Source organism: Castanea sativa, chromosome 9, assembly GCF_040712315.1.
Source record: "Castanea sativa cultivar Marrone di Chiusa Pesio chromosome 9, ASM4071231v1".
Classification (NCBI taxonomy): domain Eukaryota; kingdom Viridiplantae; phylum Streptophyta; class Magnoliopsida; order Fagales; family Fagaceae; genus Castanea; species Castanea sativa.
The window spans coordinates 45,697,323-45,717,373 of NC_134021.1; the positions used below are offsets into that span (position 1 = coordinate 45,697,323).

A 20,051-nucleotide genomic window follows, 5' to 3' on the forward strand; every position below is an offset into this window, starting at 1 on the left:
GAAAAGAATTTAGTGGTCTCCAAAACTCTAAATCTTGAAACCATTTATGGCTCTCCATAGCGGGGTAAAAGAATTAGCTATAACCTCCATGTTAATGGCTTGCTTAGTAAGAAAGTTTGCCGCAATGGAGAAATTCTCAATTCTATCATCATCAAGTAAGCAATAACCCAGCCCCTCTCTATCTGAAAGAGTAAGCCGATTCCATGATTAAGCTAAATCATCCATCCTCACACTCGCTCAAAACTGTTTCCCAAACCCCCGAAAAATAACCCAACAAACCTAGAAATAACAATGTTATTCCCAGGATACTAAAGCACATTCGTAGAAGGGACACACTAATTCTACTGTGTAAAAGAAATTAGAGAGAAAACCCACTTCTAAACACAGAGAAACAATTATGGTATTTACTTTTGCTTTTTAGTATCATTTGCACTGTCATTTCAACTAATATATAATTCTTTGATTTCATATGATAGTTCCATAAGACTAATATTATAATCTTCCATCAAAAGAAAAAGTATTTTTAATCTACACAGTTCCATAACCATACGCACCTTTTCTTATTATTCAATAGTTACATTAATTAGAATGAGTAATTACTTTTCATAATTTTCTACTAATCTCACTTTTTCTTTTTTTAAATTTCTTCTTCTTTATCTCTTTATCAAGTCACTTTCCTTACATAATTTTTTACTAATCTCACTTTTTCTTTTTTAAAATTTCTTATACTTTATCTCTTTATCAAGTCTCTTTCCACAGGTCCTTTGATCTTCGCAGATTTTTTTAAATAATGCTAGAGATACAAACTATTTTACAAACTACTGATGTGATGAGTGATTATTGGTAAATGAAAAAATGATATTAATAGTGGACCTAGATGAAAACCAACAAGAGGTTGGCCACATCAACATTTTGTAAAAATGTTGTAAAATAGTTTATGGCTATAGCATTACTTGATTTTTTTTTCTCACTTCATCACCATCTTGCTTTTCAAAGAGGTATGTTTCCTTCGACACTATTGAAGTTATTATTTGTACGTTTAGCACTTTTCTTTTCATAATTTTTTTCCCAAAAATTAGGTTTTTTAACCTCTTCTTCTCTATCTCTTTATCAAATCCTTTGATTTCCTCAAATTTTATCTTACTTCATTGCTACCTCCCCTCTAATATTGTGGAAATCATTACTTCATAGACGAGTAAGGTGAGAAGCATCAATTAGATGGAGGAACAAATTAGATATTGGAGGAATTAATTTTGGTTGTATAAGTACGACATATGTGTAATGAAAAATTGTATGAGTATTTCAATTTGTATAAACGGATTAATTTTGGTTGTAAAATGTCGGTGGCGGCTCTAGAAATCTTTTTTAAGGTGGTCATTAAGAGCATTCAAACTAGTTCGTATAAAATGGCATAAAGGAAAATTTTGCACAACTAGCTACAAAAATCATCTATTTCTCAGCAAAAAAAAAATTACAAAAATCATCTACATCAACTTATATATTACTATGCAAAATGCATTTGGAGTTACAATAACTATGCAAATATGCACAAATATTGTTCTTATACAAATCTATCTTTTAATACTTTAATTCTTTACTCATATGGAGAGAGATATAATTTGAGAGAGTAGTAAAAAATTGATAAAAAAAAAAACAATACTTTAATAAAATGTAGTGCAAAATAGATAATTTGATGTGGATTTCTTTAAAAAAATGGGACTTGATTTAAATAGAACATTTAGCCTTTGAAAATGTTATGGTAACTCTGTTTATCAAAAAAATTGACACCCCTTGTATGGGGAACTTGTCTAGACTCTAGAGATAAGCGATAACTCACTTTCTCAACTCTCAACAAACCCTAGAAATTAATACAGTCAGTCGTAAGTTTAAGAAAAATCTATTTACTTTTGTTTATTAGTATCATTTGCACCATCGTTTCAACTAATGTATAATTCTTTGATTTCATTTAATAGTTCCATAAGACTAATCTTTTAATCTTCCATCAAAAGAAAAAGTCTTTTTAATCTATACAGTTTCATAACCATAAGCACCTATTCTTAATTAGAATGAGTAATTCAATAGTTACATTAATTAGAATGAGTAATTACTTTTCATAATTTTTTACTAATCTCACTTTTTCTTTTTTTAAATTTCTTCTACTTTATCTCTTTATCAAGTCTTTGTCTTTCCATAGTTCCTTTGATCTTCACAGATTTTTTTGAATAATGCTAGAGATATAAACTATTTTACAAAAATTTTTACAAACTGTTGATGTAGTGAGTAATTATTAGTAAATAAAAAAAGTGATATTAATGGTAGACCTAGATAAAAACCATTAAAAAGTTGACCACATTAACATTTTGTAAAAATGTTGTAAAATAGTTTGTGACTATAGCATTATTCGATTTTTTTTTTCTCACTTCATCACCATCTTGCTTTTCAAAGAGGAATGTTTCCTTCGACACTATTGAATTTATTATTTGTAGGTTGAACACTTTTCTTTTCACAATTTTTTTCCCTAAAATTAGGTCTTTTTAATCTCTTCTTCTTTATCTATTTATCAAATCCTTTAATTTCCTCAAATTTTATCTTACTTCATTGCTACCTCCCCTCTACTATTGTGGAAATCATCACTTCATGGACAAGTAAGGTGAGAAGCATCAATTAGATGGAGTAACAAATCAGATATTGGAGGAATTAATTTTGGTTGTATAATGTACGACATATGTGTAATTAAGAATTGTATGAGTATTTCAATTTGTATAAACAGATTAATTTTGGTTGTAAAATGTCAATGGCGACTCTAGGAATCTTTTTTAGGATGGTCATTAAGAGCATTCATACTAGTTCGTATAAAATGGCATAAGGGAAAATTTTGCACAACCAGCTACAAAAATCATCTATTTCTCAACCAAAAAAAAAAAAAAACTACAAAAATCATCCCATCAACTTATGTATTATTATGTAAAATACATTTGTAGTTACAGACTATGCAAATATGCACTGATACTGTTCTTATACAAATCTGTTTTATAATACTTTAATTCTTTACTCATATGGAGAGAGATATAATTTGAGAGAGTAGTAAAAAATTGATAAATAAATAATACTTTAATAAAATGTAATGTAAACTAGATAATTTGATGTGAATTTCTTTATAAAAATGGCTATGTAATTTTAAAGTAAAAAAATTATGCTAAAATAGATTATAAAAAAAAATTTACAATACTCTTTCTCCCTCGCTCGCTCTGGCAGAAATAATTACTAGTCTTTTAGGGATCATCTCTGCAAATTTGCCGCTATGAAGGTCAAAACAATTTCACGCTCCACAGATGAATTCACTCGATCAAGAACGAACCAAAGATATTCAGGTCACAACCAACAGATTCTCTTTCAACCCATGCCTTCCCCCAAGAAAAGGCAATGGAGTATGTGCGTGCTATTAATTAAATTAGACGATTAAGGTGATTACAAAAAATTCCATGTGTCTACTGGTTGCGCTAGCTATTAAATTAGACAATTAAGGTGATTTTGATTTTTCTAACTAGAAGTTTCTTGCCTACGTACACAGGTTTTTGCGTGTCTAGTTCAGCCATGATGGAAGTTACACCAACCTTTAACCTTAGACTTTGGAATTGACATCATTAAATTTATATTTTGATATTATAATGCCTCCCTGAGGCTGAGGTCGTATTTTGAGGTATGAAAGAAAACACTTTAGCTTTAAGATAGGCCTTTAGTGTTTTTTTGAAGGGTAGAGATGGTAATTAGATTAATTCTCCCTCCTAATACAATAATACTAGAAACAATAATTGAGATGAGTTTTCATGATTGCATAAAGATGCTACTCGATTGTTTGGAGTTACCCACTTTTCTAATTTATCTACACTTGGCTTGGTTGCCAATATGAAGCATTCACATGTTGCTCCCACCAAAAACATAAGGGCTGCATCTACATGTTTGGCCTAGAAAGGTACTTATGGCACATTAGAGAGTGTCCCGGCTTGTTATTACCTCGTTTTTCTTTATATTTTTTGTAGTAGGAGAGTGTATCAAACCCACTAAACCCGAATAAACCAACCTAACTTGACACCTTAAGTTGGTTTTCGTGGTTTGTGAGCTGGGTTAGAATTTTATTTTGAGCCTTGAGTCAGGTTGGGTTTGGGTTGATAGTTTTTTCGACCCGTCTAACCTAGCTTGGCCCATCATGTATATAAATTTATGCTATTACCCTTATTTAATTTTTTAGTTTGATTGATTTTGGCATTTTGAGAATTAATTTGGATGAACTTAGGAATTTTGAATATAATTTGGACATGTTATATGAATTATAATAATTTATACCTCCAACCTAACCCATGCACACCCCTAAGTTCACTTATTAATTTTGTGTGAAGATGCATTGCAAGCTACTTGGTTGGAATATGGTTTGAATTGGTGACAGGAGAATATACTTAAAAAGGAACAATCAATTGTAAGTAGCTGATGTTGGATGATATGATTATGCTGCAGGCATAGGCACCTCCCGTTAGCATTGTATAAAAGCTATAGCTCTCGGGCACACCATGACTGAAGCGGCAAGGAAGAAAGAAGCGAGAAGGAAAGCTCACAGAGCTCCGGGAAGCATATCAATGTAACCATTACGTAAAAGAAGAATTGTCCAAAGAATCTGGGTGAAATATTTTTTTTTGTAAAGCAGCAGATGCAATTTGGTTTTATATGCATGTTTTGATGAATCCAATAATTTTATTTTATTTGTTGGTACCAGAAATAGTTCAATTTCTAATAATCAACTCATTTTATCCGTGAGTTACATTAAATTTATCTAATGACTAGTTGACAAAAAACAAGATTCTTGTGAGTCTTGCTAAAACTATACATTGATTAAAATCGGACTTTGCATTGAGTTTTCATTGATATCAATTTTTATTGGGTCAATGAATGAAGATATGAATTGGGGTCATTTGCTTCATTGCAACTAGATTAGAATAAATCTAAAGCGTCTCCTTCACCCAGTTCAACTCAGCAACCAATTGAAACGCAAATCTCGTCTAGCCCAATAGGTCTTCCATGGATCCAAAGTAAACTCAGTACCATTTTCCAGCCCACTCTATTTGTGAGGCTCAACCAAAAACGCAGTTTTACTAAAGCCTTAGCCTAGCAAACTTTATGACTCATCCCTAATTTAATTTTATGATATCCCCATTACCTTAAAAATGATAAAAATGCCACAAAATCACTAGGTTACCTTCTTAAAAACCTTCAATGCCGGGAAACCCAAATACCCCTTAAGTGAGTTGAGGTGAGGTGAGGTGAGAGAAAACCAAAGCCACACGGACTCCTACATCGCCTATGTAGGAGATCCTATACCTTATATGAAAGCTCGAAATTCTAATTAGTATTAAGCAATATAAAATCTTGATGGAGAACTTAAAATAGACAATAATATGCCAATGATAAGTTTTGGGGGGGGGGGGGGTGCATGGCAAAATGTTATCAGAGTAAACTCATATGCCACAAGGTGGTGGGTAGGTCCCACACTGAGGCCGCATAGTATTTTAAAGAACTGGATTGTGGGGACCCAAAAGTACAAAAGATCTCTTAATTGGGCTAAAGTAAGGGAGAAACAAATCTTGACTAAATCCCACATCACCTAGGTAAGGGAAGGTCTTGAGCCTTATATGGAAGCCTTATACTGTCAATCACCTTGGTAAACTTTACTACTAGTAGCAAATGACAAAAATATGTACATGCATGTTTTTAACAAGAGTTTCAAAAATATAATATCATCCCAAACATACCACAAATTCTAAATTCTAAAAAAAATTCCCTCCATTAGACTAAATCAAAAATACTGTCAACAACCTAGCTCAATCATTTCAAATCTAATCATTCCATCTTAATCTCAACATTCTCATTTAAAGAACAATTAGTCCTATAGATCTAATACACCACTCTTAATGCCAAGTAAATCTCATGTTCACAAAAGTAATCCAACAGCAAACCAATATTCAAACATCTCAAATTAATTTTAATTTCATCCAACGAGAAACATGTATGAATCTTAGGCTGTTGCTCACAGGCACACCATGACTAAAGCAACAAGGAAGAAAGAAGCGAGAAGGAAAGCTCACAGTACCCCTGGAAGCATTTCGACACAACCATTCATTATGATAAAAAGTAGAATCATCAAAGAATCTGAGCGAAATATTTATAGAGCAGGTGTACATTGTGTGCCTGTGCATATCTCAAATTGGATTTGGCTCGATGAATGAAAAAGTAGGTTTGAATTTGTGATCAGAAACAGGACTGCACAATATTGCTCATTCCTCTTCAGATAACCAATTAGGTTAACTTGAGATACTTAAGCTGCAACAATGAACTATTTAATTACCCTTTGCAAGTAAGAACTCTTAGACCAATCATCTCTCACCAACTCTGGGAATTGTGGGTGTGCCACCCACAATGGTTGGAATCTAAAGGGTCTGGAGTCTCTGGACAAACGGAGAGATTGAGAGCCTTTGAACTCCATATGCGATAATTATTTGATCTCATTTTATTACTATGGATAACTGATAGAAACAAGTTGGACAAAAACAAAATTCTTAGGAACCAAGGCAAACAAGATTTATGAAAAAAAAAAAAAAAAAAAAAAAAAAAAAAAAAAAAAAAGAAGAAGAAGAAGAAGAAGAAGAAGAAGATAAGTTTTCAACCAATGGAGGGGGATTCAAATGGATTAATAGGTAAAATGATAAACACTGTAACCAACTAGTAATATCTTCCACTTCAAAGAACAAAAGATTTGAAAACTGTGATAACCGTTTATATATCATCTTAGACGGCAGGAAAGCTATGATGTCATTCATAAGGCAGGCAATTGAACTGATGTGAGTAAATACTTTAGATTCTTGTTCATTTGTTACCGCATGTTGAAGCTATCTTTGTGTAACTGTCTAACTGAGCGATTTGTAATAGGATCCAACACCAAAAATGAATTATATGCTTCAAAAATTGAGGACCATAGGAAAGGGCAAGTCAAATCAACTTTCATCTTCACTGTCTGAAAGCAAGCAATCTTGTATCTGCTCCCTGAAAACAACACATAAAATAGATTAAACCTGGTACAGAATGCTTGACACTTTGTGTGTAGAAGATTTAGAGTTACAATGTACCCATAAATTTAGGGCACTCATGCTACTATTTTACACTCAGAATCGGACCAGGCCCACTTATAACAAAGTGCAGACAAGTAATCCCAAACAATTTCCCATATTGCTGTGGGATGAGAAAGACATAACTGAAGTACCAAAATACTTGTAGTGCAGAAGACAAAATGTGGCAAATATCTACCATGTGATCCCAGAACCAAGTGCAGACAAGTGATCCCCATTATGTAGCAGATCAACATTTAGATAATTAGATTGCCTCCATTCAAAAATGCAATCTCCGTAAATCATTATATAATGATTATGACAAATCCTAATTTACAATTTCCCTTCCACATCTTCAAGTTTGCATTCAAAAAGGATGATACAATAAGCTCCAACATATTATCTTCTTCCCTTTCTTTTTGCAGGTACAAAATCTGCTCCACGTCATCTAGCATCCAACATTATTCTTTTATTTGCCAATTGACACCTATGTATCTATCTATCTGTCTATTTACACACATACATATATCAGCTATACTATTATGCCCAATGTGAGATCAATGTGTTTATAAAAGTTCCAACCATGTGTAATCCCCAAATAAATCTAAGAGTTAGTGCTAATAGTAAATGAAAACTCTCACCTAAGCAAACTAAGATTATCATAGCTACTACGCTTTGCTCGGGCAACCAATGGCTGGGGTAAAAGCGAATAGAAGTGATCTATTGATGAGGGATCCTTTGGAAGTATCTGAAAGCGGCAACTTGAACAGCAGGCAGCACCAAAACTATCAGAATTTGTTTGGCAACTCCCAAGATTGCTCAATCTTTGCATGTCAGATTTGTTAAGTGGGCTATTGCAGATAGGACAGAATGACTCTGAGGATATTGACTCATTAGGCTTTAGATTATATCTCTTTTGACGCCTTCGGGTTGCCAAAGGGATGATAGAGTCATTGCTCTCCGGAATCCTGTTGAAATGAAATGGAGTAAGTTTTCCAGCTGTTCTGACAATTGTGCACTCTCGGGATGGATTTTCTTCCTGGACAAAAAAGATTCATAGAAAATTTGCTGATCAAGGTTCTATTTGGAAAAAAAAAATGTAGAAAGCTGGAGTGAATATTTCTAACAAGCTCTAAAAGGCAATCTCTTTTAAGGTGTAAAATTTATATACAAGTAGCTTCAGTAAGTTAATCTATTCTGATCTCTAAAACCAACATTTCAATAACTACTTTTACAATCTCATCTACAGATGCATTGGAACAAATCATATACTCTTTTTATTGGTCCAAAGGCAATATTGGACTTTACAGTGCGGTAGCCTTTCCAGATCCATAAATCCTCTCAGCAGTGATGAACACCGCAACAAACATACTTTTCAACCAGTCAAAAGAAGTTAATCTTCCAATGAGTTTCCCCTAAAGACACTCTAAAAAATATTTGAGACCACCATAAAAGAAATAGAAGATATGCAATCCCATGTGTCTACCTGCAATATCCTTACAAATGACGACACCAAGCCATTAATGCCAGAGCAAGGACCTTTAAGCAACTCCACTGTCTTTAAACTGTCCTGTCAAGATGAGATGAGAATCATCATCAATTAGTAAAAGACCAGGTTTATTCATAGTCCTATTTGATGTACGTGGGCGCATGTATTAAATAAAAAAATAGGTGCAAAAGAAAAAAATATGACTCGGTTATAACAGAGTTTTATTAATAGTCATGTAAACAAAAGTTTTTTTTTTTTTTTGATAATCTAAGAGTTGGAGGTGGGGGAATTTGAACCCTGATGTCTTCGTTGGAAGCACTGGGAGGTGCTAGTTGATTTACAAGGCTCTTTACATATAATAGAACAAAAGATTATAAGATGAATGGACAAAGGCCTGAATTACAAACCCATCAAGGTGGCAAAGCATGTTCAGTTCTTGCACAAGACAGTCACGGAGTGGAAGCACTATTGGTATCTCCCACCTTGAATCAACATATTGTATATCTGCTGGCAAAGAATATCCTTGGCCCTGTTAAGAGGGGTAAAAAGCAACCACAAATTTATAACAGCACAAGGTGCCAACCAACATTGACCAGTATTTCTCAATGAGCTGAAATTTTAATTGGTGCTTACTAAAAATTCAGCCTTTTTTTTTCATGCAATATTTGATGCGAAAAGAAAGCTGATTAAGAGAAAATGGATTAAATTAAATATAATGATGCAGCATTCCTGATAAAGGTCAGACAGATTGATAAGCAAGTTGAAAAGTTGTCAAACGATGCATTATATTGTTTTCCAGGAAAGTAGGTATCGTATATACATCACTTCTTAAGGTGAGTTTTTCTTTGCTAAATGTTTAATTGAAGTTGATTGACAGGGTGTTGGTCACCACAACAACTTTAGACAATACGAAATTCTGGAAATAATTTCAATGGGATATTAGGAATCCATGTCTGAGAGAAACATAAAATTGCATCTCACAAATGGACATGACACTAAATTGCAGTAGTAATATACCCACTGTATGAAAAGAATGCATGTTCCCAAGTTAAACAGGTGGTCAATTGGCCTCCATATGTGATTATGAGTTTATGACACATTGAAGAGTATATAAAAGCAAACCTTTACTGTGGCTGAAATCACATGGCAAGCAATCCTCGATGTGCACAATCCTAGTACAATCTTGTTGTATCCACTTTCAGAGGCAACCTGCAAAACAAACAAAAAATTATGCAATTAGTCAATTTTTCTTACCTTTCTTGTATGCTTTATATATATATATATATATATATATATATTTTTTTTTTTTTTTTTTTTTGAGAAATGCTTTATATTGAAATTGAAATGTCTATAATGAACTTTTTTTTTATAAGTATCTAGAACAAACCTTTTGCAAGGACGACATCCGTAAATGTAGCAAAAGATCTTCTTTTCCAGTGGTATCACTAACAGCATCTAGCAAATTCTTCAATCTGTTCGTCCCATCACCAGAATAGATGTTTTCGATGGGAACCACATGCAACTGTTTTATTGGCGGGGCTAGATTGGATACAATCAATCTGATGTCTTGAATTGCTCTGTCGATATCGTTAGAAGGAAGTGGAGAAATGGTTGTTTCATCAATAAAAGCAACTCCAACACGAAACACTGGTAACGACCTATCTCTACTTGCGTCAAAGTTCTTCAGGGACTTGTGTTGCAACTCATGTACAAACTGTAAAGCCACCCTGAAATAAAATAAAATAAAATAAAAACATATTTACATAAGGTTGCATTTGGATTTGAAGATTTATTCATTTTTTATTTTTAATTTTTTTAAATCAAGGGATTTGAATGTTTGCTGCTTGGTATGAATTAGATTTTGCTCCAACAAAAACACTTAACATGCATGTTATGGATCTGAAATAACACCAATACACCTAATCATTTGTAATCCACATATTAATAAAGCTTAAATATACCCAATGAATTTTATCAATAGAGAAAATTTACCCTTTTTTCAACTTTATTGGAAGTTATTGAAACCAAAAACTAAAATCCAAATCATTCTCTTGAAATAATTGCATCCAAACGAACCATCAATTTAGAGTTCTGAAAAGAGTGAGAGGGAAACCTGGAGGAAGGGCCGCCAGAGAAGGCAACAAGGACGTTATCGGTAGGAGTAATCATGGCATGGGAGGTGACAGCCAGCCTGAACTTTCCATATAAGTTGCTTCGAAAGCATTCCATGCAGAACATCCGCCCCTCATCGCCACCAATGGGCTCCTTGGTCTTGCATTTTATACACAGATTCTGATTCTGATTGGCTGAGACATATTCTTCTCCTACTACTACCTCTGCTTTTTCTTCATTTCCATAGCAATTTGACTGGCAGTTTGAGGGGTTACACGCCATCGAATCTGAGCTTAGCGTTTTCCAGTTTCCACTGTGAAATAATATTAGTATTGGTACTTGGGTAGGAGAAAGTATCTCTTGCAGCAGGCTTACCACATCAGCTTCCCTATTTGGTTCTATACACCAATGGTTGATCGACCCGTGTACAAAATGACCACATCAGCAAATGGGTTACAAACCCAAAAAGTACAACTGCCTAAAAAGCTTCTACAAAAAACCGTCCAATAAAACCATCCAAAACTATTCAATATACTTCAAAATCTTGAAGCATCCTTCCGTGGCTGTATTCTCTCTAAGTTTGATATGGTAGAGTCCTGCATAGATAAAAATAGGAACAAAATAATGACAATTTTATGGAACAAAACAAAAGCACAAAAGCACAAAAGCATATGTTGAATCTTTCAAATAAATCATGATTACTGTAGAGTCCAGCAAGGTGTTGTGGAGCATTTTGATCTACCATCCCTCCAAAAGAGATTTGCCATTATATTATATTGGTCTATTTGCACTAAAGAGAAAAACATCGGATTTGGATCTTCATTTTGCTTTTGTTTGAAACAATTATAAACACTTTGCCCATTCCCAGCTTCAATCACTTCTTTTCTTAGTGGTTTTCCAGCAATAAATTGACTTCAACTACCCATTTATTATTATGCAATCCTAGAAATAAATGACCAATGGGGTGCATCAAAGAATTTTATAAGTTACTAATCACAGAAACCAGGTATTATGCATCTAACAAGTGACAACAGTTTGACCTTATAGACCCATCACTAAATCCACTTCATAAAGAGTAAACATGCGCAGTCCTCTCATTCATGTTTCAAGCAATAAATAGATAATAGGTTCAAGAGTCTTCCTAAAAAAGATTAAATTCCAAGGATTAAGGAATTAAATTTTGGTCTAGTGATTCCATTCTTGGCATTGTTGCAACCAACTATACATTTCTTTGCGAAGTAAATGTCACTTTTAAAAAGACGAACATTTTAAATATAACAATTTTCAAAGGAGGCTAAAATGCTCCACCAAAACCTAAGGCTATGTTTGGAAAGTGTTGTTTTCTATTTTCAAAAACTTGCTTTTAAGAATAACAACAAAAAGCTGCTTTCTTGTGATTTGAAAAGTCCAAAACAAATTCAAAGACAAGAAATAGAAAACTTATTTGGTAATTATTGTTAGGAAAAAATTTGTTTCTTTTTGTAAGTGCTTGAATAAAGAATAGAATAGATCATGACTCCTTGAGCAGTGTTTTGGACAGGTGGTGCTTGGTCCTGCATAATTACTACCCCAGCTATTTCCCATTGTCCACCTCTCTCTACCCCTTACTTGCTTTTGTCATTATTACAGCCTGTACTGTCTCATTGTTGGAAAAGGTTAAAACTGTTGCTTCTTGTTTTGAATACGATCTTAAAGTAAGAATCGCTGTCGTCCCCACCATTTGAACAAATATCTGAAGAATCTCCCACCTTGAACAAATCAAATTTTGACGCTCCAACACCTCATCTCAGACTCGTTGATCTCTCTTCAATTTTCTGTGTGTGTGAAGTGCTGAGGAAGGAGAGAAAAAGGGGTTCATTTGGGTGCGAGAGAGAGAGAGAGAAGTGAAAAAGAAAACTGTGTTTTGTTATTATGTAGGTTTTGAACTAAAGTGCAGGTTCATTCAAGTGGTTTGTTTGCATTGTTTTTTCTGTGTTTTCTTTGGCGTTTAAAACCAAGAAATGAAAGATAGCAAAAGAGCTGTTTTCAATTTCCTTTATAATTTGGAATTTCAAAACAGTTTTCGTCTTTTGTTTGTTTCCAATTACCAAACAAGTTTTTTGGCTTTGAAAACCTAAAACTGTTTTTAAAAAAGAAAATTAAGGATAAAAATAGTTACCAAACATAGCCTAACGAGAAAAATTCAATCTCCACAATTCTCAACCAGAAAACAAATTCTGGACTTGGAAGCACTTCAGAAACGAAGAAATAGCAGAGTAGTTAAAGTTTACATGACATCTAGAATGGTTGCGATACATAAAACAAAGAAGAAACTATGGAAGCCTGCTTGGTAGCTTAAAAAGGCTTAGAAGGAATTCAAAAATTCAATGTGAATGTTCCAATTTAGGATCAAATATCCTTTGGTGGCCTGGGATAAGGTGTGTATTCCCGTCGAGAAGGGTGGTTTGGGGTTAAGAAAGGTGGTGTCATTTAATCAGGCTTTATTAGGGAAGTGGTTGTGGAGATATGGCCACGAAGATACCCACCTGTGGCGTCGTGTTATTTCTTCTAAATATGGCGAGGGGCTAGGGGGGTGGAGGACTAGGGATTGCAGGAGGTCCCATGGGTGCGGCCTTTGGAGAAGCATTAACGAAGGTTGGGAGAACTTTTCTAAGCATCTTTCATTTGTAGTGGGGGAAGGCACTCGTATCCGCTTTTGGCATGACAGGTGGGTTGGTGATGCTACTCTAAAAGTTCTCTATCCTGAGCTTTATGAGTGTTCATCGGTCAAGGATGCTTGTATCTCTGAAGTTTTGTGGACTCCAGAAGGAGGTACTGTTAGAGTGTGGAATATAACGTTTTATAGAGCTTTTGAGGATTGGGAGTTGGCGGCTTCGTATTCTCTTCTCCGGCTTATCCAAGCTCGTATCCCTCAGGGTAGTAGGAGAGACATCCTCTATTGGAGGCTTAAAGGGGATGGTATGTTTGATGCTCGGTCTTATTACCTCGCGATCCGGGGTGCTTCGGATTCTTGGCTTCCTTGGAAGGGGGTTTGGAAACCTAAGATCCCTAAGCGGGTGGCGTTCTTTCTGTGGTCTGCTGCTCATAGCCGGATTCTCACCCTGGATAACCTCATGCTTAAGGGTAGGCCTTTGGTTAATAGGTGTTGTTTGTGTTGCATGGATGGGGAGTCGGTTAACCACCTTCTCCTGCACTGTCCTGTTACCCACTCTCTATGGTCTTCGATGCTTCAGGCCTTTGGGATTCCTTGGGTTATGCCAGGATCGGTGGCGGATTTGATCTCTTGCTGGCATCAGTGGCATGGAAAGGATAAGTCGGACATATGGAATTTGATTCCAGGGTGCTTAATGTGGACTGTGTGGTTGGAGCGGAATCGCCGCTCCTTTGAGGACAAAGAGAAGACCTTGTTTGAGCTAAATCTTTTATGCCAGCGTAGTCTATTAGAGTGGTCTCGGTGTTGGGGGTTTACTAATTGTTCTTCTCTCTCAGTGTTTATGTCCTCTCTTAGCTTTGTTCCCTAGTAGCTTTTCTCATTCTCTTGTTGTTCATCATCATGAACTTCTTGTATGACTTTCTTTATCTCATTTATATAAGCTTTCTGATTACTTATCAAAAAAAAAATTTAGGATCAAATAACCAAAACTCAATCCACTGCACTTGAGTCAACTTTTCCACTGTCCATTGAGCATAAATAACTTAGGACATAGAAAAATAATAATAAAAAAAGTGTCAAATTTCAGTCTTCACTTTGTTTTCCTCTATTTTCCCATCAAGCAGATAGAGAATAGAAAAAAAAAAATCACACAAATTGGTAGCACAGAAACTTGTTTTTGATAAGTAATAAGAATTCATTGGGAGCTGCAAGAAACTTCAATATACACATGTGTGAAATTTCATGCTTCCTCGTTAAAGCTATCATCACCAAACACACAACAAGATACAGACACACATGAAAAGCAACACAACTAGAGCAGAACCAAAAATATTTTATGAGAGCAACTAGTGATTGCCATTGAAGTGCTTATGAGACAGGGTGGAGATATTGAAGAAAATATGTTTAGGGAGAGGGAGGGAGAGGGGGAGGGGTGGAAATCAATCAACGAACTGAGGGGAGTTTCAGAACCTTTCAAGCTGCGAGCAGTGCCATTTTGGAGAAATTTAAATCCACATATTTTATAAACCCAATATATTAGCCCCAATGCATTAGCACAATACATTAGGCCTAATAGCACACATATTTTATAACCCCTATTTTTCCCTTTTTGTTTGTGTACTGTCCAAAATATCATTACCGAAACATGTGAAAGACCCCAGAAATTCTGGCATACAGCCATACAGGCCAGTATTTTATCCGATACGTTTCATGGGAAAGTTTTGGTACTGGTTTAGTGGCCAATACGATAATTCATTCTTGTGAATACCATACTGGAAGCTGTTTTAGTTTGGTAAGGTTAACTAAATATTAATATTTCTATACTAGTCAATACGGGTATATCATTTTGGGTTGACAGCTTTAGATAAAAGGAATCAAAAGAGAAAATAACTTCATCTAACTCATATAGAGAGAGAGACTAACATCATCTCAATTCAAAACAAATTAATAAAGCCTCTCAGCATCCACATAAACATAATACAGCATAGTCACAATCAAATTGGACCATTGAAGCCCAAACTCAATCCTAACGATAACAGTAGCATTTTCAAGATACATAACCCACAATCAGAGTTGTTTACAATCAAGATAATTGAGTCGTTTGCAACGAAAGTTAGAAACTTTGTCGCACATTCAGCTTTGACAAAGTGAAAGAAGTAAGATTTTCTCTAAAACGCAAAGTGGGTCATTAGTATTATGAGTGGGAAGAGTTAAAGACACAAACTTTTAGTTAGTTTTTCGTAGGGAACCGAACAGAAACAAGTTCAAACTAAGATTAAATGGAAATCCACAGCAAAAACATGAAACTCTAGCCCCACCTACTTATCAAGTATTGAAAAGCAGAACATGAAAAGAAATTATTAAAGGAGTGAGAGAAAGAGAAACTGACTTACCCGTGTCACCGATGAGCGGCTGAGAGAGAGAGAGAGAGAAGTCGGACTATCGAAGCAAACACAATTGGCCCGAGAAGAGGCATCCGGGCATTTTGTTTTAGGGGAAACCGAAATTACAAAAACGCCGTCCTTTCTAACAGTACTTTTTAGGCTAATTAATCTTTATATATCTACTACAAGGGGATATTTGGGGCCTCGCATGATGATGAGATAGAATATAAAAGTTAACACGAGTTTGAAAGAAATTTGTAAACTAGCATCTCGAATTTTATAAACTCGAATTTTATATAAAACTCAAGACTTAAAGATTCGTTTCCTACTTGCTGTGTTGGACACTATTATGCCACATAGATCTCGAGTCTTATAGACTCAAGTTCTACAAAACAAAACGGAGTCTTTAAGACTTGATTTTATTCGAGAAATACAATTATGTCACATAGATCTTAGCTTTATAAGACTCGAAATTTAATTAAAATATACTTGGATCTCAAGTTTTATAGACTCAAGTTTTGCTGGGCAAAATTTTATAAAACACAGATACACATCAGTAATTCATTGAACACTCACCCATAACACTCAGTCTTTAACACTTCTCAGTAACTCACTGCCTCACTCACCCATAACACTCACACTTCTCACACTACATTATATCTGATCTCGCACCACATTGTCTTTCTTTGTCATTGCTCCTCCCTCTTAACAAATTTACATTTCAGGTAAGGATTTGGATTTTATTGTCATTGCAGTTGGGTATTATTTGTTGTTGGGTGTGGATTAAAGAGTTTGACTTTTTTGTTTTTTGGTAGATAGTTAACATAACTTAGTTAAGATACCAATAATATGAATTATAGAACTTTGTTTTGTTAGTGTAAATTTTTTGAGTATTTATTTGCATGGTTTTTCTTATCAAAGTTTATTCATCATTTCTAGGCTCTTATCTTTATCATGATCTTACAAGGATTTTGGTTTTTTTTTTTTTTTTGGTGTGTATTGGGTACAAAATGGGTGGTGAAATTCATGCTCGTCAAATGAATTGTAATGAAATGGGTATGTAATTCATGCCCTTTGAATATGTAATGAAATGACGCCTTTTGTATTGGGTATGAAATAAGTATGTAATTGTTATGGGTATATAACTAGATAAAAATGTTGTATACTTTTACAAGGATTTTGGTTTTTTTTTTTTTTTTTATTGGGTATGAAATGGATAGTCTTAGCATGACCGAAAAAGGATTTGGGTATGAAATGTGTAACGAATGTGTAATGAAATTTATGTCCTTTGAATGAATTGGAATTTGTACTTTGTGTAGTTTGACTAGATAAAATGTTTTCTAACTAATATAGTAACTTGACTCTAACAGGTTCACAATAACTGTAATTAATATGATCCTATACTACGGTGATCCACTTAAGAATGCTAATGTGAACAAGGGATTGTCATTTGAAGGGCCAGGTATAAAGTGTTATTATACTCAAATTAATCATAGGTTGAAGACCCTTGATGAATTGAAGATGATAGTTATGGAAGAATTGTGTGTGAATCATGTTGTGCACAACATACAAATTACTTATCGTTCTCCACATGAAGTCTTGAAGCAGACAAACATGTAAAGATCATGTTTGACAAGTTGGAGAGAATACCCGAAGTAAGTGGTATTGAGTTATACACACAATTGGAGCCTCGTTCAGAAGTTGGTATTGAGGAAATCCAACAACCTACGACAGGTTTACAAGTTACAGTTCCGGATGCTCAATATGAGTATTTTACACATGTAGAGGATGATGATATTCATGAAGATGATGACGACGACAATGATGGCTATGTTGATGAGACTACCATTAATGGTGAAGATTTTGTCGATATAGATGAGCATGAAGAGATGATAGAACGAGGGGACTTTGAGAGGGACATTGAGAGAGACATTGATGACGATGAGATATTTGACCATAGTGAACCTAATGCAGACAATGTTATTAGTGTCCAAAATATTACAATATTATTAGTGTCCAGAATATTACAAGCACAATCTCTGCCTACGCACCTCCTGCCTTGTCATTTTCTGCAAATACTTGGGCAAATATAGTTGATTCTTCAAATATTAAGATACCATTTGTGTCTACTTGGAGAGAAGGGATGAATTTATGCAAAAGGTTGACTTTTGCTATTAAAGTGGAGGTGAAGTGCGCATTAACAATTTATGCCCTCAAGAAAAACAAATATTTTACGATCAGTAGGTCGGCGAAGGTCAAATTTTGTGCGAAATGCATGAATGATTCATGCAAGTGGTATGTTGAGGCAGTTATGAAGCCCAATCTCCACGGACTATGGATGGTCACCGTGTATGTGGGTCCTCACACGTGTATACCGATTGGGTTGCGAAATGATGGTAAAATGATGGATTGTAATTTTATTGCACCAGACATCCTTAAGAAGTTACGTGAGAATCACACTACCCCAATTAAGCATCTCAGATCCATGATAGAGTCGAAATATGATGATCATAAGCCTTCTTACTATAAGGTATGGAATGCGAAACAAAAGGCGATTGGGAAGATATTTGGGAATTGGGAAGAGTTTTACCAAAGGTTGCAAAAATTGCTAATGGCATATATTGATTAGGATTCGAATACCCAGGTGTTCTATCGTACCACACCCACCAGTGTAAATGACATTGTATTTTTGTATTGTATGTTTTGGTCTTTCGGTCCATGCATTGATGGATTCAAATATTGTAAGCCGGTTATCAGTATTGATGGGACCCATCTATATAGTAAATATCAAGGAAAGTTGTTGGTTGTAATGGCAACAGATGCGAACAGCAAGGTATTCTCTCTCGCCTTTGATGTTGTGGATTGTGAGTTAAGGTCCAGTTGGAGGTGGTTTTTACAATGCCTCAGAGATACGATAGGTGATGTGATACCTGATAAAGGCATTTGCATAATTTCTGACCAATATATTGGTATCAAACATGCCATTACAGCCTAGCCTACAGATAGAGATGGAAGAACACGGGTATTTCATAGACATTGCCTTTGACACGTTGCTAGCAACTTCAACACACATTTTTAGAACTTGACTCTAAAGTGAATGGCGTTGAAAGCAGGATATACTACTCAGACAGTTAAATTTGACAACATAATGGAGGCTATTAAGCAGGTGAAAATTGAGGCTGTTAGGAAGAACAAGAAGGTGACGAGGAAGAATAACTGAGAAAAAGATTATCTTCCATACACATATCTAATGAGTGAGTCTGTGAATATGTGGACCCTGTCACATGATAGTGGGACCTACCAGTTGGCCCAACCAAGACCTCACTGTCTATAAAAAGTCCCAAAATGACTTCCACATCTTGTAGGGTGATTGACATCTCACCATGTGGAAGATGGAATGTATGGGTCTCCTGCTGCCATCGCTCAACTAGGGCTGATATTAGGCCATGATTGATCTCTCTGGACGGGGCCCTAAATAATCCTTCTAGCCCCACCAACTTGATAATGTCTATCACCCGATTGTCCAGCATCGATATGTTTGCCATCTCCTTAGAGCGACCACGGCAATCAAGTGGGTCCGAGTCCTGCAAAATCAATAAAAATTATAGCGATTGTTAGAACTAGATATACAACTTTGAACGAACTTGCTAAAAGTCATAGAGAATGTAAAAATTAAAGCGGTTGTTAGAACTAGATATTTCACCTCACCATTCCAAATGTCGGTTGATCGATGATTTGGTTCTTGTGTCAATACTGAATTATCAATGGGACTAGGGTGCACGATCTCTGGCTCCTCACCGATTCCGAGGGTCCATACTGCAAAGAGTGCTACTGTGAGATCATTTAAACCCATCGTAACATTTATGATCAACGATTTTACAAAGTAAGGAGAATGTCTGAAAAGATTTAATATGAGTACGCCGCTAGTATATAATAAAAGCAGATTTAATTTTATCATATGAAAAATAAAACAAATCATACAAGAATGAAGAAACTAATTAAATTCAATCATAATATGACCCCAATGTTACTAAATAGAGTCCAAATAGCACATGAGAGAACCAACATTGTGCCCAACAAAAAAAAAAAAAAAATCAATACAAAACATAGATCCCAACTAAACTAAACTAAAAGCATGAACCATAATCACACTTGTCTTGTTGTCTGAACACTCCCACATAATGTCTTTGAATCCAAAAGCCACCATTACACAAAGGCAAATAATCCTCATAAATTTTTCACATGGGGCACCATGAATCCAT

General features: G+C 35.0%; 1 protein-coding gene across 1 annotated transcript; it reads right to left on the reverse strand.

The window, feature by feature from the left end:
• Window positions 1-6,697: 6,697 nt before the first annotated feature.
• On the reverse strand, window positions 6,698-15,924 carry LOC142611021 (cytoplasmic tRNA 2-thiolation protein 2-like). Its single transcript, XM_075783019.1, has 8 exons — window positions 15,799-15,924; window positions 10,754-11,348; window positions 10,028-10,367; window positions 9,763-9,849; window positions 9,048-9,169; window positions 8,638-8,716; window positions 7,793-8,190; window positions 6,698-7,089 (listed from the first exon to the last, which is right to left on the reverse strand). Exons 2-8 carry the CDS (start codon window positions 11,032-11,034, stop codon window positions 7,041-7,043), a joined length of 1,356 nt encoding a protein of 451 aa, XP_075639134.1. The 5' UTR covers window positions 11,035-11,348; window positions 15,799-15,924; the 3' UTR covers window positions 6,698-7,040.
• Between the last annotated feature and the right edge of the window lie 4,127 nt (window positions 15,925-20,051).